Source organism: Scylla paramamosain, chromosome 19 (genome assembly GCF_035594125.1).
Source record: "Scylla paramamosain isolate STU-SP2022 chromosome 19, ASM3559412v1, whole genome shotgun sequence".
NCBI lineage: Eukaryota > Metazoa > Arthropoda > Malacostraca > Decapoda > Portunidae > Scylla > Scylla paramamosain.
This window is the reverse complement of record NC_087169.1, coordinates 14,743,642-14,771,141: the sequence shown is the minus strand read 5'-3', so window position 1 is coordinate 14,771,141 and position 27,500 is coordinate 14,743,642. Positions and strand designations below refer to the sequence as shown.

General features: G+C 40.0%; 3 protein-coding genes across 4 annotated transcripts in view; 1 reads left to right on the top strand and 2 right to left on the bottom strand.

The window, feature by feature from the left end:
• The window catches only part of LOC135109693 (ubiquitin carboxyl-terminal hydrolase 30-like), a 5,790-nt gene extending 2,046 nt beyond the window's left edge, over positions 1-3,744 (top strand). For both annotated transcript variants that reach the window (XM_064021257.1, XM_064021258.1), the window contains exons 4-9: positions 133-962; positions 1,672-1,869; positions 2,054-2,194; positions 2,351-2,463; positions 2,666-2,803; positions 3,034-3,744. In XM_064021257.1, the coding sequence (XP_063877327.1) occupies positions 133-962; positions 1,672-1,869; positions 2,054-2,194; positions 2,351-2,463; positions 2,666-2,803; positions 3,034-3,130 (1,517 nt within the window). In that variant the 3' untranslated portion in view covers positions 3,131-3,744. The remainder of the gene's footprint in view (positions 1-132; positions 963-1,671; positions 1,870-2,053; positions 2,195-2,350; positions 2,464-2,665; positions 2,804-3,033) is intronic.
• Positions 3,745-3,808: 64 nt separating this feature from the next.
• LOC135109696 (ras-related protein Rab-27A-like) lies at positions 3,809-10,843 on the bottom strand. Its single transcript, XM_064021261.1, has 6 exons — positions 10,684-10,843; positions 8,506-8,661; positions 8,236-8,309; positions 7,139-7,253; positions 6,138-6,250; positions 3,809-5,975 (listed from the first exon to the last, which is right to left on the bottom strand). The coding sequence occupies exons 2-6, from the start codon at positions 8,659-8,661 to the stop codon at positions 5,777-5,779; spliced, it is 657 nt and encodes a 218-aa protein (XP_063877331.1). The 5' UTR covers positions 10,684-10,843; the 3' UTR covers positions 3,809-5,776.
• Positions 10,844-13,023: 2,180 nt separating this feature from the next.
• LOC135109694 (guanine nucleotide-binding protein G(s) subunit alpha-like) overlaps positions 13,024-27,500 on the bottom strand; it is a 17,657-nt gene continuing 3,180 nt past the window's right edge. The window contains exons 2-10 of the mRNA XM_064021259.1: positions 25,119-25,191; positions 23,289-23,454; positions 22,010-22,107; positions 20,437-20,491; positions 19,377-19,523; positions 17,251-17,381; positions 15,743-15,870; positions 14,946-15,010; positions 13,024-14,503 (exon numbers count right to left, since the gene is read on the bottom strand). Of these exons, the coding sequence (XP_063877329.1) occupies positions 14,300-14,503; positions 14,946-15,010; positions 15,743-15,870; positions 17,251-17,381; positions 19,377-19,523; positions 20,437-20,491; positions 22,010-22,107; positions 23,289-23,454; positions 25,119-25,191 (1,067 nt within the window). The 3' untranslated portion in view covers positions 13,024-14,299. The remainder of the gene's footprint in view (positions 14,504-14,945; positions 15,011-15,742; positions 15,871-17,250; positions 17,382-19,376; positions 19,524-20,436; positions 20,492-22,009; positions 22,108-23,288; positions 23,455-25,118; positions 25,192-27,500) is intronic.

The window sequence follows — 27,500 nt, the reverse complement described above, 5'->3', positions numbered from 1 at the left end:
TACCTTTGCACTTTAATTTGTACCTGTTGACACTTCATTTGTAACATTTGTCATTGAACTTATTATGGAGAGAGAGTAGGACCATGTGACACCTATTTTGATGCCATTCTCTCTGATAACACCCTGGTGCAGCTCTGAACAATGAGGGGGAGACGAGTGGTGATGCCTGTGCAGGGGAGGTGCTGGGCGCGCTGCGTGGCCACGGCTGGGTCATCACGTCGGAGGAGCAGGACACACATGAGCTCTTCCACGTCCTGACTGCCACCATTGAGGATGAGATCATCAGTGGAGCTCCTGTCCCTTCCCTCCTGGACGTCTCCTGGCTGGATGTGAAGCGGGAGCTGCCTGGGGTTGGTGTGGCACTCAGAGCAGCAGTGTGGAGACTCAATAATGGCATGCAGGATGTGGAGAGCAAGAGTAAGTTGCACATGAAGGAGGAGCTGAATGGTGTTGTGTGCAGCCACGTGCATGACCTGGCTCGCTTTGGGCTGTGTGAGGAGCGTGGTGGTGGTGAGGCTACTGAGAGGTGTGGTGCTGAGAGGGGACTGCCAGGATGTGATGACAATGGTTGTGAATCTCATGCTGTGTCTTCAAATCACTTGGGAGAGGGCCACTGTGATGATACTAATAAGGACACTGAAAGACAGGGAACTCTTGGGCATGCTATGAACACCAGACTTAAAACAGCAAAGACCAACCAGAATGTAGAGTTGATGGAATCTCACGGACACAGAAACGTCAGTATTGTGAGTTCTTGTGTCATTCCACCCGAATGTGATGATAATAAGAACGTGAAGCATGAGGCATACCTCCACAAGATGCCCAGGGAGCCACAGCCCCAGCCCGGCACAACACAAGCTGCAGGCGCCAGTAGAAGGAAGTCCCGCAGTGACCACGGACAGGATATTCCTTTCCGAGGCTACCTGGCCAGTCAGCTGCAGTGTACTGTGTGTGGCCACAAGGTAAGGACAGTATTCTCAGTTCTAGCTTTTGGTGCTTTTTGTAAGTTATTATCAGTGAATTTACATCATTTTTTAAATATGAGATAATGGTTTACAGGTTATGACTTTAATTTTAATGGAATGATGGAAGTTAAATATAAATTATAAAGAAAGAAGGTTAACAGTAAATGATTGATACAAAAGTGATGGGAGTTAACAGTGGTAAGGTGTGAGGTGGTCATACTATGAGAAAGAATAGAAGAGGTAGAAGAGTGGAAGCATCAAGGGACAGTGGTGTGCAACCATGGTGATACGGATGGGGAATTAAGAGAGGGCTGCAAAAGATAGGCTTGTTGTAGTGTGCCGCTTCAACTGGTCACATATTTACAGAAACCAAACAGTAAATAATTAAATAAACAAAGGTGAGAACAAACAAACAGACTACTAAATCAAACCAGAATTAATGTTCAGCTGTGTCTACTAACACCTCTTGCATGCATGTGCTCCTTTACCCCATCCTTTCATCTTCCTCTCCTCTTAGCACCGTGATGGAAACTTCTCTACCATGGCCACTTCCTTCAGGGATATCCCTGTGTGGTGTCTGAGAGGTTGACAGCTGAATTGATAGACAAGGATTTTACAGAGCAGTACTTATTTAAAAGATGAACAGCTTGAGATAACTTGCAATAATAAAAAGGAAAACTTAGATTAACTTGTGTTTTCTCCTTAGAACCCTGCCCAGTGGAGTAGCTTTGAGTCCCTCTCCCTGTCCCTGCCATCCCTGCCATGGGGGGAGGTGAGCCTTCAGGAGCTGCTGGGTGCCTACATCACACAGGAGCAGGTGTCTGAGGTGAGCTGTGAGGGCTGCACCCACACTGCTGCCTTGCCTGTCAAGACGACCTTCACCAAGCAGCTCACCATCGGGAAGGTGAGGCCACAGAGTCACAGTTCCTTTGATCATCTTGTATGTTTGCAGTCTTTCAATCATACTGTCCTCCATTTTGACAAGTTTTGATCTTCACTCTTAGCTGCAGGTATAGTAAGCTCTGTAGTTCCTAAACTACAGATGTTTTTTCAAGAATTACTCAGCATCTCTCCTCACATCTCTCTAGCTGCCAGACTGCCTGTGTTTCCACGTGAAGCGAACTGTGTGGCTGGAGAATGGGTCAGCCATCAAGAGGAGGGACCACGTTACCTTTCCAGAGTTTCTGGTGATGGATCCGTACACCTACACTACGTCCATTACTGCCCAAGTATGCGGCGTAGAGAGAGAGAGAGGAAGAGGAATAACTTTACTTGACCCATTTGATTAAGGGCATTTTCTTATGATAGAACATATTGATTTCTTATATTTTAACTTTTCACCCAACTCCCTTATGAAAGTTTTAACTCTGTCTTTCTTCCCCTAGACAGGAGAGAAGGGTAAGTTACCATCTGAAGACAGGAGTTCTAAGCTGCTGGATAACCATGACATTACTGCTGCCCTGAGTCACTCTTCTATACCCACTCCCATACAAGCCAAGTAAGTGATGGAGTGGTGGTGCAAACCTAACTGGGCTATTCTGTTTCTGCCAATCTATTTCTTAGTTGAATTCTATATCTGTAATGCCCTTTGACTTATGAATGAAGGTGAAATGCTTGAGATGAAAGTGAGGTGTTAGTTTTTGATCAGCATAATAAATACAGGTGTGTACAGTATGTCCTCTTTTCCCTGCCCCACACAGACCCATGGTGCATGTGGGCCCGGTTCACTATGACCAACTGTACAGACTGCAGGCTGTCATTGTGCATGTTGGGGATGTGTTCTGTGGGCACTTTGTCACCTACCGCAGGGGACCAGCCAACTCTCGCAGCAAATCCAGGTGTGTGAATAAACTTGAGCAAATCTGCTTTTATAATTTAACATAACTGTTCCTGAATATGTCTTGAATATGTCTATTTATTTATAACAGAGGAATGAACTGTTATGTACTATCAAATGTAATGATTTTCATTTGGCCATGGTGATTACATCTCATTGAAGAAGTAGGAAAATAAGTAGGATGAATCAGTGTGTGGGGGAGATGGGAATCAGTGTTTTCCTTCTTTGCAGGTGGTTCTACACCTCAGATTTGCTGGTGAGAGAAGCAGGTCTGGAGGAGGTAAGGAAAGCCAATGCCTACATGATCCTCTATGAAAAAGTAGCGTAAATAGAAGACACTCACCTGTGCACATGTTGTACATGTGTATATAGTTAACCACCTGTGTACATATTGATGTGTGTGTGTGTGTGTGTGTGTGTGTGTGTGTGTGTGTGTGTATAATGAGAGAAACTTCATTTCCTTCATTGCATAAAAGATGTTTTGGGTTGAGAGTTTTGTGAATTGTATTAGTGTCATTACTAATGGCATAATGTTTCCTCTGACCAACACCTCAGTTAGTTGTATTGTTTGCCACTGCTGGACTATTTGGCAACAATTGATAGTCACAGGATCCTCATAAATAACCAATTATTTTTATACATAGGGTAATTGGCCCTTCTTGTAAGTCACTCTTGATCTTGAGGCTGCATTGCATGACTGCCATTGTCACTGAGTTTCATTTGAGAGCACTGTGTTTAGCATTCTCAATGTGCATTTACTAAGACATGTATCTTTTGGCAAGCCAGGCTGCTACACATGATTACATCTTGTTCTTACATTATCACATGGAGCTTTTGTGCTTGAAGAGTTATCTATGCTGTGTTGTAAAGTGTAGCATAATATTAATAAGCAGGAGGTATTGCTAATTTTTCAGAAAAGAGTATATTACATGAATGATACCACATGTTGTTTTGAACTGCCCTCTCTTACATTAGGAAGTCAGATACAGCCTGTTCTACTCATGAGTTTTATTGGTTTGAACACACACACAAAAATCACTGTACATACTCATGTATAATTAATAAAAAATACATATGTAATTAAGAAGTACTGTAACAAAAATAATATACATAGGTAGGTAGTTAAAATAAGCTTCACATGACACCAAGACTAGATGAGATAATACTACTGCTTATCATATTGTCAGGTGGTTAATCAGATTATTTTCTAAGATTTATTAATACTGCAACTCTGTCAGTTCAGTAAATGATCCATTACTGTGTAAAATATTTCAGATATCAGACATGATTGTCATCGGAACAGACGGCTGGGACAGTTGAACTAGTGTGGCAGCTTATGGTACAGTCAGTAACACACCTGAAATACTGTTGGAATACTGCAAGTGTTTCAAGGGTACAAAACACAACTAGAGTGACAGCTGATTAAGACACTTACACTTTGATTGCCATGTTGGTCTTATTTGAAATATTCCCGACACTCAGGAAGTGGCAAGTGAGTCAAGGTTCACAGCAACTATTGCTGTCATCAGAAGTAAGGCTGCTCAAGAGTCTATTCTAAGTTTAAGGCAACACTTAACACACTGGGTGGTATATCAGGCAGGATTAAAACAGCACGTCACAGGTGTGTCTGGTGTTAGGCTGTGTTTGTGTGTGTTGCGCTGTAATCTTTCATGAAGCAGTTTTGAACATGGTATGGTGTGTGTGTGTGTGTGTGTGTGTGTGTGTGTGTGTGTGTGTGTGTGTGAGGGAAATGATGAAGCACTGTGACAGTGGAAGACTTTGAGGTATGAGCATAATACAGAAACAAACACAGCCACCAAGATACCAAGGCCCTAACACTGATGAAGATTCTCTCTCTCTCTCTCTCTCTCTCTCTCTCTCTCTCTCTCTCTCTCTCTCTCTCTCTCTCTCTCTCTCTCTCTCTCTCTCTCTCTCTCTCTCTCTCTCTCTCTCTCACACACACACACACACACACACACACACACAAAGTTAGAAATAACCTAGACAAGAGAGTGGTCCATGCAAGAAGCACTCATGACTAAGAAAAGTTGGATAGTAGTTGATAAGGAGACAGGACAATATGTCACAACTAGATAAATACACACACACACACACACACACACACACACACACACACACACACACACACACACACACACAAAGTATCAGCCAACATGTTTGGGAAAAACAACAGTTTCTTTTTCTAGAAGATCCATCAGCCAAAAATACATCACTTTCCCCTCCTTGCCATTTGAAGTGTCAGAGAAAGCTGTGCAGAATTTGAGACAGACACAGGCACAAAAATCTGTCACTAGCCTAAGGCTAAGTGAATACTGTAGTTTGATTTAATGGTAGCATCAGTTAATGAAAAGTATGATGTTGATTTGCTTATTGAAATGATCCAAAGAGTTTGATTTTAGGTCATAGGGGATGTACCCTTTTAAGTAAGAAGGAAATGAAGTTTGATATTGTGAAATTAAATAATTATACAGGATGTGAGCAATGACACGGAGGAAATGAAGTAGGCAACTATGATATGTACTTATTCCATGCTTTACCAAAAAGAAAAGGAAGAGCTTCAAAGAAATAGACACAGGTTTAGCAATGTCCTGACTACATGGCCAAGTATTGAAGGCTTGGCAACAGAAACACCAGTTGTCATCAAGATGACAGAGAGACAAAGACATGGATGGATCATAAGGTGGATGGATTCACCAGGGATAAGCAGGTCAGGGAGGTAGAACACAGGCAGGAAAGGCCATCATGAATCAAGCAAACATTAAAGTTACTGTGGTCAGGGGGAGTCAGATCAATCAAGCAGGCCAAAGACCTAGTCAGCCAATCAGCCTACTATGCTAACCAACTAATTATTCAGTTAGCCAGTTTGCTTGCCAGCTATTCAGCTAACCGATTATTAAGTTAGCACACTGGACAAATGGACAGCTAGCCGATCAGTCTTGCATCTGTCTGCCAATTAACAGGCACAGTTATTTTCATTATTTTCGGCCCTACCGTCCTCTCCAGCCACCAAACCCTTGGCCCGGCCCCTGCGTCCTGGCAGGATGCTGGAGTCCACCGCCAGGGCCATCCGCCTCATCACAGCATCCAGAAGGTGGTTCACAGCAGCCTCCACATTCTGGCCAGTGGCAGCAGAGGTCTCCACATATGTCAGTCTGTTGGTGAGAGGTAATGAAAGGCTGGTATGTTATGGTAATGATGGAGAACACCTTGTGTGAACTCTTCCTGTCCACTGAGGTAAATGTAGTGGTAATAAAAAGAGAAAAGGGTGAAGAGAACTAACATCTGTAAGAAGCCATCTTCCCCTCTTGACTCACCCAAACTTCTGAGCCACCTCTTTCCCTCGCTGCTCAGACACCACACGCTGGTCCTCAAGGTCTACCTTGTTGCCGCACAGCACTATGTCAGGGTCCTCACAGTAAGCATGTGTCTGCAAAGTGGTAACTGTGCCAGCATTCAGTGCTATAATGGACAGTTATCAGTGTGTGTGTGTGTGTGTGTGTGTGTATAGGTGATTACTGATGTAGGTGGTGTAGCAATGGGTGTATAGAGGTGTACTGTAGGCTGGTGTAGTGCTGGTTGCATTGAAAGTTACTGTAGCATTGGGTACATAGTTGGTTAGTATATTAAATATAGTATGAGATGTTAGAATAAGAAGCTCACATTGCATATTTTTTAATAAAATTTAGCATTCAGAGAACAGACATGAAGAGAAATTCTTGGTGAGGACCTCAGTTAATTCCTTGCTCCTCACCTGTAAACTGTAAAAGTTTGCATGAATATACATATCAAAAATAACGGAAAATTTGTACAGTATACAAACAGAGGTATGTAAATTCAATTAGTTTATGTAAGTACACATTTATCATTCAGCCATGTATTATTTATGACAGGACAAAATTTTGATTCCATATTCAGCAAAACTAAAGATACAATTCAACAATGTATTATTTATTAAAGGATAGAATACTGTATATGGAGCAAAATTAAATTCTTGATACAGAAGAAATTCAATCAAGGAAGTTAGTTTAAACATTATTAATAGGAAAAGGTGTGTGTGTGTGTGAGAGAGAGAGAGAGAGAGAGAGGTGGGGGAGGGAACCTGTCATAATAAGAAAAGTTTTTGTAGGATATGTGCAAAACACAAAACAGCGAGCCACAGTTTGATGTCAAAACAGAGAAAGCAGCTACACAGACACATAATCAGAACACTTTCATGTGACCATGACAATAGAAATTATTGGAATCCTTTAGTTGTACACACTCATCTATACACACGTGGACACACACACAGACGTACACAAACATAAATACCTACCTTGAGTTGCTCCAGCCAATTCCTGATATCGATGAATGACTGTTCATTAGTCAAATCAAAGAGGAGGAGAAAGCCCATGGCATCCCGATAAAAGGCTGTAGTTAAACTACGAAACCTACAAAAGTAATTGGGATGCACGTTAGTAAAGCACAGACAGGGCTGGTGGAGGGCACCGGCACCGGGTTAAAGGGCCTCTCCTCACAATAATGTGTACATGCATACTGGTCATTCTCAAAGTGCATCTGTGGGTTTGATACTCATGCTATTCAGGGAGGCATGAAATGTTAGCTTAGTGAAGGAATCTATCTTGTGGTTCATGTTGTTTATCAAAGTGTACACATTTTTGTGATCAGTGGGTTCAAACCAAAATATACATAAAAATACCATAATATATAAAGTGCTATAATACTCCAACAGTAGCAGCAAAAGCATAAAAAATGTTAGTGCAATATTAAAAATGTAACATGCAATTTCATCAGCACCTAAAAAAGTGTAATTATATATCTTGAAGTATTACTAACAAGTAAAAACAATGTAATCAAGAGAGCTGGTAACTCCTTGCTAAGATCTGTATGATGACAACAAAATGCCTTACATGAAATACTGAGTGGTGCTAGAATGAGTAATGAACCCAAACCATGCATGTCATGTGCATATGTCATGCTACTTGAGTATAAATAGTGCAAATATCTGCAAACATTCTGGAGTCATTCTCAATATAAAAACTTTGAAAGACTTGCTGAATACCCATTCTACTGAAATTTTGCCTTATGTAAACTAAAACTTGCCTTGCACAGAAGATTGCATGTGCCATCAAATTGAAGAGTAAATTTTGCTAGTAAAACCACAATTCTACTCAGAATTTACAAGCAAATTAACACTCACTAGAGTGAAGTTTGGAAATAAGTTATACTTGTGATGTAAAAGCAGAAAAAAAAAATAAATAAATAAACCAACACTTTCCAGGATGACAACTACATTTCATTTTTACAATTCTATTTTCCACCCTTTGGCTTCTCCTGTGCTCACTGCATGGAAGGTTATCAAGTAAGACTACTGTGCAGGGAAGAATTCCCCGAGCATGAGGCAGGACCTACTTTTCCTGGCCTGCTGTGTCCCAGAGTTGCAGGTGCACTCCTTGGGGTGGTCCTCCCTCCTTTCGACGGTGAGTCTGAAAGCAATGAAATGACAGTGGGAATTTTTATCTTTTTCCATAGGCAGCAGAATCCACTACACCACAGAGTATGCAAACAGTCATTATTAAGAATAGCATCTGACAGTTATGTCTAATGCTTTTAAATTTACAACTGTTAATCTACAAACAAAAGCAAACATTTATCATTTCCCAGAGTCATAACATCCCTTACCAGTCGCTTTTCCCTGAAGTCAATGCCTACTGTGGAAATGAACTGCTGCTGAAAGACACCCTCAGTGTAGTGATAAAGGAAGCTGGTCTTGCCCACTCCAGAGTCTCCCAGTGCCAGGAACTTTATCAGATAGTCATAATCTTTGCCACTGCCCATCTGCCAGGAGAAGAGATGATGTGTGGAGACTTATTGCACATGATGAGTCACAATATTGAGATCAGGGACATGATGTACATATCAAGATGGTTAAGAATGAGAGAACAGATAAATTTGAAAAAAGACATGTGGGAAGAAGAGAATCAGGGAGACAGTTGAAAGGGATCTAAAACTTAAGATGTGAGGGAATGCTTGTGAGAGTGTGTATGTGGGCATCCTGTATATACTGTAGACAGATAGGTAAGTAAATATGGATATTTAGATATAGACAATTAGATGGATGAATTGTGGAGGAAGAAAATCTGATAAAAAAATAGAAAACTTACATGACTAAGCAACGTGACATTTTCACTGTTTTAATAATGAATAGAAAATATGTCATACTGTATCACTAATCTCTCTCTCTCTCTCTCTCTCTCTCTCTCTCTCTCTCTCTCTCTCTCTCTCTCTCTCTCTCTCTCTCCAAAAAGAAATGCATTCATTTTATAAAACCTTTTCAGTTCCTGTGCTGCTAATCTGCAAGTTACCTCATCGAACACTGGGTCAGCTGTTGGTAAGTACTGAATTATTCCCTGTCATAAGATGAAAGTGATGTAGTGATGTGTGTCTGCAAATGGTCTAAGGCATATTTCATAATACTGCAGGAAGAGAGATTTGAATTAATCTGGTGTGTACCATTAATCAGATTGTAGCTAATGATGGGGCACAATTTTCGTTCTTGTGTAGATCTAAAAAATGAGGGTGGAAAGACATTTGAAATGCAGAAAGATGGAAGTTTTTGGTTAGAAGTGTACATAAGATTATGTTTTATTTACTAATACTTTAAATGAGATAGACAAACCAGTTATGCCTCTCAATGAAACTGCTGTGTCTCAGTCACAAGTCATGCAGAGGGTCATTCTCAAGCAGCACAACATTGATGGGTAGTGTAGGCACTCTAAGGGACAAGGAAGGTGGTCAACAAGGCTACCCCTTTCCACCAGTACATGACAAGGCTAAGAGAGGGAATGATATGTGTAGGAGTGTGTGGTGTACTTCATGTGGGATCGCCAGCCTGGGACCATATTCTGAAACACTTCTCTGTTATACCTCCACTACTTTCAAAAGGCTGTAGTTGAAGCTACAGAGGTTTTGAAGGGTGTTTTTGCAGTTTTAGTCACAGATTAACAAGATTTCTTCATTATTAAAAGGAGAAACAGTCTTGAGAACCTGGTTAATTGTTTCTGTGGCATTTAAAAATAGTCGTAGTGAGAGAGCAAAGCGTTTCTGAATCCAGCCCTGGCATATAGATAGGTAGAGAGGACAGAATTCTGAGAGGGGATAAGAGTAATTTATGGATTTGGAACAGGTAAAAGGATAGGCTTTGGATTAGGATTCGGAGGTATTAAAATGAGATAAGATGTAATTCCAATCCAATATGCTGTGGGGAAGAGTATCTGAAAGTGTCACATTAATTCAATACATGTATGGTGTTTAAAGTTGTCGTGGAGTCTAATATGTCGTTTACTTGTAAGGGCAGGATGTGTCTGTACTCTTCACCATAGCCAAGACACACCCAGTCTCCCGCCCAGTTACCATTTCATCCAGTTCTCACCCCACATGCAGTCTCACCCCCCTAGACAGCACCCAGTCCTGTAGCCTACACCCACCAGGAACATATGTTAAGGTATAGCGAGGCGAGGATTAAAGGAAGAACAATAAGATGAAAAAAATAAATAAATAGATAAACTCGGGTATGATTATGTAATCCCGTGTAAACAAAAGATAACACAATAAGTGACAGAATAACAATAACAAAATGATAATGACGAAGACTGAGTTACATCATTAGCAATGACGTCGTCCTCAGTAATACAAATATAACAAGTAACGTGCAAACTTATAAATCCTTTAGAAAAAAAAAATCAACGTAAAGAGAAAAAGAAAACAAAAAATACGAGATGTTTGGCACTTCTAATGCCCATATTTTTTTTACACATTAGTAATTTGTAACTTATTTAAAAGATAACAAACGGTACATACGATGAAGTACGTGGTGTTGGTGTAATCTTGGAAGCTGCGGTGCTATCTGACTGGCCGAGACGAAGAAATCTCACGTAAAATGCTAAGATGGCAGTATTCGCTGACACTCAGCTGATCGCTTCCTCTTCTTCTTGTGGCCTGTGGCCTTTATCTTTTTTTCATCTCCTATCTCCTTCACTTTTTCTTTTTTATTTAATCTTTCACTTTTTTTTTCCAAATGAATTAACCATACATAATAGCTTATAAAGTGATAGTGATTGTTAACATATTCTTCTCCGTTACAAAGACTTGTTGCTAATTTGTCTATTTCCGTAATGTGATCGATAAACTGGATGGTTTGCATTTTCTATATTTCTGAACATCACAGTAAGACACAACGAGTAGCCATTGGCTATTTTTGTCATTGAACAAGGTCTGAAGAGTATCAAGTCCTGTTATATAAGAGTAAAGACGAATGTAGTATTTTTCACGGGTGACTGAATGGAAATAGATTTTTTTATTTATTTTTTTTTTTTTTTTTTGCTTACAAATTCTATATTTCTAAGTATTACAAGACAAAAATTAAATAAGATTAACTGCCTGTTTTTATCATTAGGCAAAGTGGAAGAGTGTGAAGCCCTGTTATATAAGGGTAAAGGCGAAAGTAACATTTTTTATGGGTCACTGAATTAAAAGTTGATTTCTTTCTTGTGGGTAACTTAATTATTGTTGTCGTCGTCTTTGTTGTTGTTGCTGTTGACTTTCATGTTCAGATTTGGTTGTTATTCCTCACTATAGTCTCTTCTGCCTCCCTTCCACTGACTCTCTCTCTCTCTCTCTCTCTCTCTCTCTCTCTCTCTCTCTCTCTCTCTCTCTCTCTCTCTCTCTCTCTCTCTCTCAAGTCACCTATGTGGTCCTTCCATCTCGTCTTCGGCCTGCCTCGTTTTCTTTTTCCATCCACTTACTCTTCTATCAGTAAACTGAATAAATGTTTTTCACTATTGCTAAATGTAATGGGGAAAGTGATCATTGGTTTGCCACTATTATTCAAGTTGTTTTATTAATTGAGAGACAAAAATACATAGCAGATAGGTTGTAAGAAGATAACACAAACGAAACTAGTCATTATTGCAATAGTTAATAATAATAATAATAATAATACGCAACAACAATCCTTTATAAAAAAAATTCAAACATTCTCATAATAATAATAATAATAATAATAATAATAATAATAATAATAATAATGATAATAATAATAATAATAATAATAATGGAGCTAAAAGGATTCCATCACCTTGAGATTAAAAATGTAAATGTTTATGAATCTTACACTAGCAATAAGGATCTTGTGTGGGTAGACAGAGTTGAGATTGAATCCCCTGTGGTGACATATGCAGCACGTATTATCCCCCCGTATGGGATTAACCAACACGAGAAGAATCCGCTACCATTGTATAGAGTGACTGTGAAGATGTTGGGTGTTTATGAATACAGTGTAAATAGGAGCGTGAATACATGTTAGATATTCAGATAATACACCTATATATGTATTTACGTGTATATATTCATTTCAGTAGAAAGCTAAGGCAGAAAGATACAGGTTTAGAAATTCACCAAACAACCCCTGGTCTCATACACAGAAAACACTTGTAGTTGTATATATTTCTATACATATTTTACAGGTAATGTAGAAATATCAGAAAGATGAATTTGCTATAGGAATAAACCTGGAAATAATTAAATATGACATGAAGGATTTTTATAAGTAATATTTTCCGGAAAGGATCTAAAGGGAGACAATGCATTATATTCAGATTACTGATGCATGTGGGGGCGTTAGGAGGCAAAGATTACGAGGACGTGAGGATTGGCTAAGTAACGGCCGTGGTGAATGCCAAGGCTCAAGGCTCTTATATTTATTTATTTTTTTGTGTATTTTTTATCTTGTTTATTTATTTATTTATTTATTTATTTATTTGTATATCTAATGGTAGTCGTGTTTATTGTGGGATCTTGTTGTTTAGATGTGTGTGTAGAATTGCTGTTGTTGTTGTTGTTGTTGTGACTTTCATTGACCCTCTTCCCCTTGATACCTCTCTCTCTCTCTCTCTCTCTCTCTCTCTCTCTCTCTCTCTCTCTCTCTCTCTCTCTCTCTCATTTCAAGGCATGCTTCTCACTTTGAACATAGCTTTTTATTCTTTTCATGTTCCTTAATCACATTTTCACTTCTCTTTACACCTAGCCATCCCTCATTTCCTCTCATTGTTGCTTGTTTTCACTCACTACATTTCCCTTCCTGTTAGCACCACCATGACTACATCACCACATACCCTCCCTTTTCTTTCCTTCCTTCCTTCCTTTCTTCCTTCTGTCCTTCTTTCCTTCCTTTCTTCCTTCCTTCCTTCCTTGCCACGCCTTCTCTCATTTCTGTCGCAACCCTCACTTCTATTTTCATCGCTCAGAACTCCACCTTTCCTTATCTCATTCCCTTTGTTGTGCGTCGTGTGACATGGAAAGACACACACACACACACACTTGCCTCTGATTTTTACGTGATATATATTTTTTTTTTTAGATGTGTTTCATAAAGATATTTTAAACAGTGGTTGTGATACTGAGTTGATTGACTGGTTGATTGGAGCTTTAAATCTATCATCTGCTCAATTAATTTCGCGTCCCTGCCATCATTTCCTTGGTTTTCTGTCTTCATGAGGTGCATTTAACCGTTCGGCTGCCACTTGCTACACCTGTCCTTAATTACCAATCGCTTTGAGACATCTTTACTTGTTCTACAGCCACGCCCAGTCTTTGAACTGGGAAGAAACTGCAAAATGTATTCTTTTTCATCACTAACTTTCTTGTAGATCATTATAAAGACTTTACGCATTGTTTCTGGTGCTGCTAATGATTTTGAGTCGCAGTGAAAGGGTTAATTCCATTGCTCTTTTTTTTTTTTTTTTGTATCGTCGTCACTCCACCTCTTCTCATTTCATTGGTTTTGTTGTGTGCTGTGTGAGGTGGAGGGACACACAAAAAGATACTCCCCCGTTTTTTTCTTTTTTTCTTTTTTTTTCTGTATCACCGCCACTTATCTTCATTTAATGCTTGTTACAATATGTATTTTTTATCCTTATAAAAAATGAAACGCCACTCTTCTTCATGACTTTTTTTTTTTTTTTTCTATGACGCAGCATTACTCGCATCATGGTTGATACTCTTCCCATCACACCTGCACAGTCGTTATCCTTTATAGAATACCAATAACTCCACTTTCCCTTATTGCATCACTGATAAAAACACATCATCACCATAACATATATTTTTTTCATAACACCACCTTTTCTAGTTCTTTTTTTCTTTCGTGTGGCAAGAATAATTAACAATTTATGCAAAAGTTTTACTGCTTCTTTCCAAAACGTGTCGTAAAAATCCCTCTACCTTTTTTGCTTTCATTGCATATCCCTTCTTTCTTTCGTGTAATAAGAAAAACCAATTATTTTTACATCAATTTCACTGCTTCTCTTCTTGTCGTGTAGTAGAAACCCCTGCGACATCCTTTCTTTCATTGCTTAATACAAGTCCTCTTTTTCCACCATTCTTTATCCATCGCTCGCTATACGCTCTCTTGAGCAGCCTAGGACACGGGGACGCCAATCTTCTCGAGGTTCCACTTGATGATCATGTTGTGCACGTCCTCGAACACTATCCTCACGTTGTTGGTGTCCGTGGCGGTGGTGAAGTGGCAGTAACACTCCCTGGGGCCCTCGTCACTCAGGATGAGGGGACCACCTGGTGTCACCTTCCTCTCCACGGCCTTCACCTCCTCCTTTGAGATGGCCTGAAGGACAGAGGGAGGCCCAGTGTAGAGGGAGAAGGTGTGTAGTACTGCCGTGAGATTAAAGCTTGGGGGAGAGTGTTGAGAGATAGAGAAGGGAGGAAGACTAAACCTAGGGGAAGAATTTGGGGAGATAGAGTAGGGAGGAAGACTAGAGCTTAAGAGAAGAGTGTTGGGAGACAGAGAGGGGAGCAAGTCTAAAGATTGGGGTGATAAAGAGGGGAAAAAGACTAAAACTTAGGGTGATAGAGAGGGGAGGAAGACTAAAATTAGAGAATATGGAGAGATAAAGAAGAAAAGGAGATGAATCAATGAATATACTAAAGACGGGGAATAAACATGATGAGTGGAAGGAAGAGGTAGGGAAGGAAGAAGGTGAATAGATGGAAGAATGGAAGATAGAAAGGAGGAAATTAATTATATCGAAAAAGAAAAACAAACCCACCATGAATTTTTCCCGTATGAAGCACCGTGTCCTGAGGTACTCCTGGTCCTCGTCCGCGACTCGATCTGCGGCAAGCGATACAATAATAATAATAATAATAATAATAATATTAATAAAAACAGTAACAATATGCTTCATTTCAATAACAGAGTAATAATAGTAATAGTAATATAGTACTCAACAGGAATAAAAAAAATAAATAAATGTAAAAAAAAAATGTACCTTTCCCACAAAAATAAATAAATAGATAAATAAATAAATAAATAAAAGGGAAATGAATTATAAAAGAAATTCTATAAAAAAAAAATAGCGTATGAGAGTGAAACATTTTGTTGTGACGTGATGGGCTGATAAACTGAGAGGCCTTCAATTTTCAGTAGTGATTTGTTTGTTTAGGTTGTTATTTTGGCAGTTTGTTTCTCTGTTTGTTAGTTTGTTTGTTAGCTAATTATTTAGTTAGTTTGCTAGTTAAGTAATTAATTGGTCGCTTACTGAAGCTGTTAGCATATTTGTTTTCCTGTTATTTATGTATCTATTTATTATTTATGTACTTACTTATTTATCATTTATATTTCCGTACATCTTTCTATAATTTCTATGGATTTTAGATAGATGATATAAATGTTTTTTACTTCTTTCTTTATTAGTTTTCATGAAATCTTCAATATTTGTCAAGTTTTTTTTCCGCCTGATATGATGAAACACTCTCTCTCTCTCTCTCTCTCTCTCTCTCTCTCTCTCTCTCTCTCTCTCTCTCTCTCTCTCTCTCTCTCTCTCTCTCTCTCTCTCTCTCTCACCCTTGTCCTCTAGCCTGTAGGAGGAGTAGTCGGGGAAGTGGTCTCCTATACACTTCCCAGATGTCACCTTTTCCTTCAGTATGTCCTGCTTGTTGAGGAAGACAATGAACCCTGAATTCTTGAGGAACCTGTGGGGGGAGATTGGGTGAGTTATTCCTCCACTACAACGGGGTCATGTGGCGCCGCGTGTAGGTGAAGATGGTGGTTAAGTTAGTAGTCGTGTTCCTATCCTTTCCTAAACCCTCCTTCCCTTTTGTTGGAACTGAATGGGCTTCTGAGTGTGGGTTGATGAGGTGACATTAAGCAGCAGGAGTTGGTTTTAGGAATGAATGCTGCGGGTGATGATGAGGAAGATAGGGAATAGAAGGATGAGGAAAAAGAAGAATGATTAGATTTTAGGTGAGGATTCTGGTAGTGAGGATAAAAGAGGGAGGAGAGGACAGTTGAGGAAAAGGAAAGATGGAGGGATGAAGGGTGACGTAAAATGGAACAGGAATAATATACGTTTAGGAAAGGGATATTGGTGATAAGAAGGAAAGAGAAAATAAAGAAGGGTTCTGAAGAATAGAAAGACGAAGTTTGAGGAATTATTCTGATGGTGATGAGAAGAAAAGGGGTAAAAAAAAAAAATAAAAACGTGTCGACGTGACGAAAAAGTGAGTGAGTGGGGAATTTTCAGTGACTAAAAGTGATAATAAAGATAACATATGGCAAACACCGAGACATAACATTTTGTAATGAGTTGGAGTGTTACATAAATGGTAAGGGTGTCTAAGGATGATGCATAACTCACGATAAGCGTTGCAGATAAGCCAAGAATGTTGTGTTATTGACAGATTACAACATTACAGGTGGAATGAGAATGTCAAGGTGAAAACAAAACACCAAACCAGAAACGGCAAACCAGTTCCTCCTTTTTCGTTTGCTGGCTAACTAACATAAGTTCTTCAGCCTTGATCAGGTTCCACAGTCAACTTCGGCCTCTGTTTTTCGTTTGGGAGCGTACCAAAAAGTGGATCTGGTAAAGCCGATTCCAGTCTTTTCGTAAGCTATCCAACCAAAACGTTTTCTATGTTGGTAAGCTCTAGAACAAATAAGAGGAGTGCTTCGTTTGATTGCTTACGAAGAAGACAGAGTGGGAATGTTACAAGGACTGTCACAGAATATAGGGACGATAAAGGCTTCCCTGAAAGATTAAATTACAAAGCACTTTTTGTATCTGTATAACCCGGCATCTTGCAAGTAAATAAAGGTGTCGATAGGAATAATAGATCGGTTTGCTGCAGGTGTAAAACAATATTGGGACATCTAATAACCAAACCGAGACGAATCATTACAACATATAAAAAAAAAAAAAAAACTATAAAACTCCACATAAAAAAATAATAGCCTCAAAAAAAAAAAAAGCTAAAATCCAAGAATACAATAATCTAAAACAGTCAGATCGAATAAGCGGAGAACTACAACACTCACACACACAAACACACACACACACACAGTTACACTACCTGGAATGCCACACACTCTTAAAGATGTTGATAGATTCCTGCAGCCGGTTGGTCTCCTGGTCCTCTCGTATCACCAGGTCGAAGCAGCTTGCAGATACCAGGAACAGCACCGCCTGGATGCCGTCAAACACCTGTAGGAATGCCACCTGTTCACACCTGTTTGCACACCTGTCATACCTAACCTAACAACCCCCTACTCCAAGTCTTTTTTTTTTCTGTCTCTTTCTCTGTTTCATATTTATCGTATTCTGCTGTTGGGTGATACAAAGAGAGGAAAAAAAATGAATGAAAATGGAAGAAATGAAGATAAAAAGAAAAAATGAACGCCTTCTCGTATATAATTTCCTGGATTTTCTCACATTTTTCACCTGCTCTCTTTAACCTTCACCTTCTCTCTTTAACTCTCAACAGTCTCACCACTTCTCATTAGTTGGCTCATTTAAGTAACTCTGATTTGTCTTTATTTTTATTTGTTATGTGTTTTTTTTGCGAATTACCGTACACCTGAGTTGATTAGTTCCTGTTTCACCTGGAGGTAATACTTTGTGCTTCGTTTATTTAACTGATTCTTGCTTGGTTAGTTCGTCAAGAGGTCTCTCTCTCTCTCTCTCTCTCTCTCTCTCTCTCTCTCTCTCTCTCTCTCTCTCTCTCTCTCTCTCTCGTGGAATGTCTCTTCTTCATTTTTCCTTTCGTCCTCTTTCGTTCCCTCGTTCCCTCTCCCCTCTTCCTTCTTCCCTCTCCCCTTTCCCTCCTTCCCTCTCCCTTCTCCCTCCTTCCCTCTTCCTTCTTCCCTTTCGCCTTCCCTACTTTTCCTTAACCTTCTCTATAACCCCGAAGAAGGAAGGAAGAATGGGAGGGGGAGTTACACCCTTAATCCTCCTCAGATAAGAGTGATAAGGAGCTGTAAACACACACTCTCTCTCTCTCTCTCTCTCTCTCTCTCTCTCTCTCTCTCTCTCTCTCTCTCTCTCTCTCTCTCTCTCTCTCTCTCTCTCTCTCTCTCTCTCTCTCTCTCTCTCTCTCTCTCTCTCTCTTTCCACACATTCATGATATGCATGTTCCCACCTTCGTGTCTGTCTGACTGTCTTTTTTTTCTTCTTTTTTCCCTCTCAGTCAGTCAGTCTGTCTGTCACCCGCCACTCACCGTTCATGCCTCTTTTACTGAGTTTTATTTTTTCTTGTCTCGCTCCCTCATTCCCTCCTTCCTTTCTTGCATACATTTTTTTTCCCTCCTACTTCTTCCATTCAGTTCCTTTCCCTCTTGCTTTCCTTCCTTCATATGTATTCCTCCTCCTCTGTGTATCTTTTCTTCTTCTATTTTTTTTCTCTTCCTCCATTCATTTCGTCTCCTTTCCTTCTTTACTTATTTCCTTTTCTTTCGTTCTTTTTACTTGTTCTCCATTATTTTTTATCCTCTTAATTTCTTTCATTTTTTTTTTAATTTTTACTCTTCCTCTCCTGTTCTGTTTTCCTCACTCCCTCTCCCATCATCTCTTATTCCTTTGTTAGTCTTCTCTTCTCCTTTCTTTTTCTCTTCACATAATCTCCTTGCATTAATTAAACTCTCTACTCTCTTTCCCCTTATTTCTTCGATTTTCATCTTCAGTGTTATCATCATCATCATCATCATCTGCTCTCTCTCTCTCTCTCTCTCTCTCTCTCTCTCTCTCTCCTATCTTCATCCACCCTCATCCCATCCTTCATTTTCCTCTACCTTTCTCCTCCATCTCTTCCTGCCTCCTTTCCTTCTTTATCACATCTCCCTCATTCCGTCAGTCACACTCTCGTTGCCACTTCTCCTTTCCCTGCACCATTTCCCTCTATTCCCTTCTATATTAACTCACTCTTTCCCTCCGTTCCACTCCTCCTATCATCACTTCTTTCCATACATTCTTTCCTCCCATCTCCCTGTCTCCTTTCCGTCTCTATATTGACTCTCTCATTCATTTAGTCTCCTTTCATCATCTCTTCTTTTCCCGCATTCTTTCCCCCCATTTCATTTAGTATATTAATTTTCCCTTGACCATTTCTCTCTCTATCTACTTTTCTTATCTATGTCAACTCTTTCAATTTCAGTTTATCTTCACCGGTTTTTCTTTTCCTCCATCCTTCCCTTCCCGTCTCACCTGTATCCACTTCTTCCTCTCGCCTCGCTGTCCTCCTACGTCAAACATCCAGAACTGTAGCGAACCTCCGCCGTATTTCTTAGGCACCCGAACCTCAAACTCAATCTTCTGGATGTCCGTGGTTCGCCGCCTGCTGTGGAGGATGTCCTGCATGAGAGGGAAGGAAGGTTTAGTGAGATGTCCCCAATATGATTTTGTCAAGGGTGATGCGTGAATTTGCTAGCTGGTGGTAAGTGTTTGGTGACGTGTGGTGTGACTCCTTGCTTACTTGCTTGCTTGCTTTCTTGCTTGTTCCTTTGTTCGTTCGCGGAGGAAATGTTTGGTATGCGAGGGGAAAGTCTAAAAATATACGTGGGTGTCTTTTTTTTTTTTTTCGTCTTATGTTGAAATAGTTTTGATGTACTGAAGTATATAAAAAAAAATTGCAGTTTCTTGTATATGTCAACTGTAAAAACTACTCGAAAGTAAATGTATTGGTATTCGTACGCACACACACACACACAAACACACACACACACACACACACACACACACACACACACACACACATACACACACACACACACACGTGCAGTAAAGCAAGTTCAAATTAATAATAAAATATATATATACTATTTACTTTATAAAGCAACTCTTAAAAAATTAATGACTCAGGAAAACATATAAAAGCGTTGAGAGAGAGAGAGAGAGAGAGAGAGAGAGAGAGAGAGAGAGAGAGAGAGAGAGAGAGAGAGAGAGAGAGAGAGAGAGCGTGGTCAGAGTAGGAATAGCTGAGATTAGGACGGATAAGAAAGGGAGAACAGACAAGAGGGATGAGGAAGGAGGTGGCAAGAGGGAGATGAAGTCAGAGAAGAGGAGAGGAGAGCGTGTAAGAATCCCGGAGGAGGAGGAGGAGGAGGAGGAGGAGGAGGAGGTGGAGGAGGAGGAGGGAACAAAAAAAGCAATGATGACTGCTACTATTACCACTGCTACACACACACACACACAAACACACACACACGAGGAATGAATACTGACTCCCCTCCCCACATCGCGTTAAACAAAAGTGGTCCCAACTTACCTGCACACTTGGGTCGTAATCAGGCTGCCCCACCTCCTCCACCTTGTCCAGGAAGCTTGAGGGGAGATAATAAGCAGGTGTAATAAGAAACTGCCACAGATAAGCCTCGTTTTACTCAATAATGTTAATTAATTTGATAGTGTGCTGTACATTCATCTTTTCGTCAATTTATTCTTTTGTTATGTATGTGTGTGTGTGTGTGTGTGTGTGTGTGTGTGTGTGTGTGTGTCTGTGTTTTCATCTTGAAGTTCAGATTTATATTCATGCATTTGTATTTATTATCTCAGTTTTTTTTTTTTTTTTCGTATCTTCGTTAAAAAAAGGGGGGAGGGAGGGGGGGGAGGGCGCAGCAGCTAGATCGAATGAAGGTAGATAAAGTTTCAAAATGAGAACAATGTAGGTCACTTTTTTTCCTGTGTGTGTGTGTGTGTGTGTGTGTGTGTGTGTGTGTGTCAGGGGACAGGAGAGACGAAGGATATTTAGAAGGTAAAAGTCTGGCCATCTGAGATTTCCTAATGTGGGAGTGACGCCTGTGGGAACTATCTAGATAAAATATTGATGGTTTGAATGGAAAACACACATACAAACACACACACACACACACACAAATAAATAAATAAATAAATAAATAAGCACAAGTTTGAGCTCATACTTCTAAGATAGCAAGGATTGAAAGTTTGTTTTCCTCTCGCACTTTCAGAAAATCATTAAAATCTTACATGAATAACTAGATAAGTAAACAAATAAAATAAATAAGTAAAGGTTGAGTTTGTACATTTAAGATAAGAATGATTAAAATTTTGTTCCCTCTCCACATATTCGGAAAAATTATAGTCTTTTTACATGGAGAAATAAATAGATAAGCTAAGTAAATATAAAAGACAAAATAAATGAGTAAAGATCAAGTTTGCAAATTTAAGATAAGAATTATTAAAAGTTAGTTCCCTTTCCACGCATATTCTGAAAAGTAATAATAAGGCCTTCATATACATATATATATATATATATATATATATATATATATATATATATATATATATATATATATATATATATATATATATATATATATATATATATATATATATATATATATATATATAAAGATAGATAAGCTAAATATATAAAAAAGATAGAATAAATTAGTAAAGTTTGATATTTCAAAATAACAATGATTAAAAGTTTCCACGCATATTCTGAAAAGTAACAAAAATCTCATTCGAAAAAAATAATTCCTTATCCTTTCTTCTTTTCCAGTGAGTTGCCAACAACCCGTTAATGTAAGTACAATCATTACAATCATTATATTACCCTCACCTGTCTTTCCTTCCATTCTTCCACTTCTCTAACCCTGTCCTTCCCTTTTCCTCCCAGTCTCCCTCTCTCTCATTCTCCCTCTCCCCACAAGTATTCATTATCTCACAAGCCACGTCCGCTCACTCGCGTTAATCAAATATAAGCCTGATCAGTAAATATCTCTCTCTCTCTCTCTCTCTCTCTCTCTCTCTCTCTCTCTCTCTCTCTCTCTCTCTCTCTCTCTCTCTCTCTCTCTCTCTCTCTCTCACAGACTTACTATCGAGCACAGTCAATCAGCTGGAATTTGTGTTGCAGGCTGTACACTTTCTGTATCCCAGGGTCCCTCCACAGCTGCTCCGTGTACGTGTAGAACTCCTGTGCACGGAGGGAATGCAAACGTGTAACCATGAGCGTGGGTGACAGGTAGTGTGCGTGACACTTGTGGTTTTCAATGTTTGTGTGGATTTGTATTGTATTTATTTATCTAGTTATTTAGTTTTTTATCTTTTTGTTTGTTTATTTGTTTATTTATTTGATTGTTTATTTGTTTGTTTATTAATTTTATTTATGTGGTTGATTTTTGTTGTCTTTACTTCTATTCTTTGTTATGTTTTCTTTTGTTATTATAAACTATTTTTCAGCATTGAAGTTGGGTTTTATAATGATATATATATATTCGTACTAATAGTTTTGAGGATAGTAGTAGTAGTAGTAGTAGTAGTAGGAGTAGTAGTTATATTAGTAGTTATAGTAATAGTAATTCTCGTTATAGCAAATATGAAAACTATCTTTAATCTTACATTCTCCTAAACCTAACCTAACCACACCTACCCTAACCTAACTTAACGTAACCTAACCTAAAAAGACCTAACCTAACCTCAGTTTTGCCCTTTCACTGTACCCCTACGTTTCCAACCTTTTCCTGAACCCTTCACACATCACCACCTCCCCTTCCCATGCCATCCTTTCATCATTATCCACTCTTTCTTCACTCTTTCCTCCTTCCTTCGTCCTCCCTCCACTCCTAGTCTTCCTCCCTCATGATTTCCTTTCCTACTCCTTCCCTTCTTCCTTCATACTTAACCTAACCTTACCTATCTTAACCTAACCTAATCTTCAAACTCATTCTTCCTCTCCACCTTATCCTTTCCACTCCTCCTGTTTCCTCCATCTTTCCTCTAATCCCAGCTTTTCTCTCCACCATATCATTCCTCCCTCACCACTTCCACCCCTTCCTTCCTCCTTCTCTTTCCTCTTTTCTCCTTCCTCTTTCCTCCCACTTTCCTCCAATCCTTTTACTATTTCCTTTCCCAGTTCTTAAATTCTCTTTCCTATTTCCTTCTTCTTTCCTCCTCCAGTCCCAACCTTCCCCACCACCATGTCCTCTCTCCCTCAATATTTCTTTTCTCTTCTTCCATCTTTCCTCCTTCCTTCCTCTTTCCTCCTCCAGTTCTACCTAGCCTTCCTCTCTACCACGCCTTCCTTCCTTCCCTCATCATCTTTCCCATTGCCTCCCCTATTCATCCCTCCCTCCCAATCCTATCCTACGCCCGTGCCTGTGTGTAGGTGAAGTCCTCAGGGTTGATGGCCAATACGTAGTCCTTTGCTGCTTGGTTCTCCTGCAGCTCCAAGGGAACCCCCAGAACGTCCAGCTGTTGCGTCAGGGTCACGATGCCCTCCAGGATGTTGCTGCGGATGTCCTGCTTCTTCTCCTGCCGCTCCCTGTAGTGGTAGTGGCGATGGTGGTGGTGGTGGTGGTGGTGGTAGTACATTAGGGTATAAGAACATAAGAATATAAGGGAAGCTGCAAGAAGCCTACACGTGGCACTCCCTGTAATGGTGGTGGTGGTGGTAGCAGTAATAGTAGTAATAGTAGTAAGAGGAGGAGGAGGAGAAGGAGGATAGGCAGAGGAAGAGGAAATAATAGTACCTACGTAGTATTAATAGGAGGAAGAGGAGGAGGAGGAAGAGGAGGATAGAGAGAGAGAGAGAGAGAGAGAGAGAGAGAGAGAGAGAGAGAGAGAGAGAGAGAGAGAGAGAGAGAGAGAGAGAGAGAGAATAATAATAGTAATGGTGGCTGAGTAAACAGTGTGTTAAATATTGAACAAAGGGAGTGAGTGAAAGTATATAAATAATCCCAAGATATATTTAACACTTTAGAGCAAACACCTCAGAGTGACGAGGCCTTACAATATGACGAGGCAGGGAAGGCGAAGAATAAACACGTATAAATAGATAAAGAGGATATTCTCGTTATAAAAGGAAGAGAAAATGACAGAGGGCGTTGCAGAGAAGGGGTAAACAAGAGAGAGAGAGAGAGAGAGAGAGAGAGAGAGAGAGAGAGAGAGAGAGAGAGAGAGAGAGAGAGAGAGAACACTAGCCACAAAATATATATAGCACTACTTTGCCTTCGACAACTGACTGGGGGGGAAGGGAAGAAGAGGGAGGGAAGGAGAGAAGGAGAGGAGGCAAGATGAAGGAAAACCCTACTGACATGGATATGGATGCCGGAGTCAGCAGAGGAGGAGGAGGAAGATGAGGACGAGTGAGGTTGAGAGGTAATAAGCAACACACTCTGCCAAAAGAGAGGAAGGAAGGGAGTGAAGGGGCGAGACGAGAGCACTCTTTTCTCCCGGTAAAGAAGAGAGAGAGAAGGGGGGAGAATGAGAGCCGGGAGAGGGGAGAGGGGAGAGGCTAAAGCATCTCCTACGAATAGAAAGGAGGAAAGGAGGGAGGCAGAGGGGCAATAGTAGATATTTACACTGTCAACATAAGAGGGGAAAGGAGAGGCCGAGGAGGAGGGGAAGAGAGGGAAGAGTAACAGGAAGAAGGTCACGCAGCCAACAGTTAGGAGGCAAGGGGTGAGGGAGGAAGGAACAGAGCAGAGGGAAGGGAGGAGAGGGAAAGTTAGGAGGGGAAGGAGTGAGTGAATGAGGAGAGGAAGTGAGGGATTGGGAGGGAAAGACAGGGAAAGGAATGAGTGAGATAGAGAGGAAGAGAGGGAAGGAAGCGGCAGGAAGAACAAAAGGGAGAGAGAAGAGGAAGATAGGACGAAAGAAGTGAGTGAGAAAGAGAGGAAGAGAGGGAAGGAAGCGTTAAGAAGAACAGAAAAGAGAGAGAGAAGGGAAAGACAGGAGGGAAATTAGTGAGTGAAGAAGGAAGGAAATGAGAGAAGGAAAGGAGGAGAAGGGGAGACGGGAGGGAAAGGACTGAGTGAGAGAGAGTAGAGGAAGTGAGGGAAGGAGAGGGGAACATACAGAAAGGCGTGAGTGATGAAGCGAGGAAGTGACGGAAGGAAACGCTAAGATGTTACCGGAGAGAGAGAGAGAGAGAGAGAGAGAGAGAGAGAGAGAGAGAGAGAGAGAGAGAGAGAGGAAGTGACTTACTCCTGGGAGAAGCCGTTGATGTGTAGAATCTTCATCTGCTTAATGATGGTGGTCTTGCCGGACTCTCCCGCGCCTGAGGACACGAACACACCACCGTCACTATCACCGTACCTGCGCTGCGCCGGGGACACCTTTATGCTCCTAACTCACGCTCTTAACCCTTTATTCATGACACACATGTTCTTCATACTTTATTCCTAACTTTCTCGCTCCTCTTATTATTTCTGTGTACTCCTAACACGCTCCTTACCATTTATTCCTAACAATCATGCTCTCAGTCCTGTATTCCTATTTTTTTAATCCTTTATTCTGGTCCTTCACGCTCTTAAACCTCATTTTCTTAATCCTTTTATTTATTTATTCCTAATCCTCACGTTCCTAATCCTTTATTCCTAACCTTTATGTTCTTAACTCTTTATTCTCAACCTTCACGCAATTACTCCTTTATTCCTAATCTTTATCTTAATCCTTTGTTCCTAACTTCACTCTTAATCCTTTATTCGTAAGTAACCTCGCTCTTAATCATTTATTCCTAACTAACCTTGCTCTTAATCTCTTATTCCTAACATTTCTCTTAATCTTCTCTTCCTAACCTTTATGATCCTAACCCTTACCATTCCCTGCGGTGCTGCCACAGAGTCAAGAGCATAAGTCACTTCATTCACTATAACCACCATTACTGTCCCCATTACCACGTCATCACCTTTAACCCTTCACTGCGACGCGCGACACCTCACACCACGGGAGCACTGCAGATAATTCTTATATTCACATTCAAGAAAAAAAATAAATAAATAAATAATAAAGAGAACAGATTTTTCCCTTTTTTTAGCTAGTATACAAGACCGTAAGAAAATAAGTTCCATTTCTAGCTAGTACATAACAACAACAAAAATAAGGGAAGCTGTAAGATGCCGCCGGGCCTACACGTGCCAGTCCCGGGATGAAATGCGCAGTACCTACCTACGAGTATTTCAATCTTTTATCCTTATTCAGAAATCTGTCTAATCTTCTTTAAAAGCTCCCCAGTGACTTGGCATTCACAACCTGATTACTGAGTATGTTCAGTAATCAGGCGTTAGTGCAGCATAGTATATGGAAATGACTATAGAAGAACAACACAATGCTTCAGAGTGGTGTGGGAGTCAGGAAGGATGTGTCAAACAGCGCCTCCCACTGGAATGGTGAATGTGGCAGACAGCGGTAAAAGAGTTAATGTACACAATTTTACACTGGACTGTTGTTGAGTACACGCGCGGTTGCATTAGTAAATATTTTATACCATCAGGGTAACTTAGATATAAAAACGAATAGGTGTTTACTTTGCTAAGCTTTCTCCAGATAAGAATGAATTGATGTTTGCTTAGCTAGGTTTCTCTTGATAAGAATTAATTGATGTTTGTTTAGTTAAGTTTCTTCAGATATAAATTGAGTCATGTTTACTTAGTTGTTTTCCTTCAAATATCGAAACGCGGAAATGTGGGTGGGAAAGTTGATGTAGGTTCCCGGAAAGCGAAATTTTGACAGTTCCTTCCTTCCTCCGTGGTGCGCCCTAGCGGTGTTTAATTACGGGGAAAATTAATGTACTTGCCTGAGAGAAATAATAATAATAATAAAAAGAACGTTAGTAAACTGCCAATATGACTGAACTGGCCACGTGTTAACTTACAGTCACGTGACTAACTAAACGACAGGTGTGTGTGTGTACAGATGAGTAAGTGACGGATGTGTGTGTGTGTGTGTGTGTGTGTGTGTGTGTGTGTGTGTGTGTGTGTGTGTGTGTGTGTGTGTGTGTGTGTGTGTGAGTGACTGAGTAAATAACAGGTGTGTGTACAAGTGACTCAATAATAGATAGATGTATGTAAAGATGACTTATTTAAATGAAGTGCACAGGTAACTGAGTAAACAACAGATGACTTAATCAGATGACAGATGCGCAAAGGTAACTGAAGTAAATAACAAATGAGTGTATAAATTACTTGAGTAAATAACAAGTTTGCACACAGATGACTCAAGTAAATGAAGCACACTGTAGCTCATGATTAAAAGAAGCAGATCGAACAGAACAACTAAAAACAATAACAATACTCACACAGCAATGAAATAGTACGCCTAGCTAATCTGAGACATGACTGTAGCAGGAAAACTTAATGAGCAGCAGCAGCAGTAGTAGTAGTAGTAGTAGTAGTAGTAGTAGTAGTAGTAGTAGTAGTAGTAGTTGCAGTAGTAGTATTAGCAGTTCATTAAAACAAAAGCAACTCTACAAAACACATTACCAAACACTAATTATTAAGGTATAGAAGCTAATGAGTGAAAGTGATGAACTGGACAGCAGAGAGAGAGAGAGAGAGAGAGAGAGAGAGAGAGAGAGAGAGAGAGAGA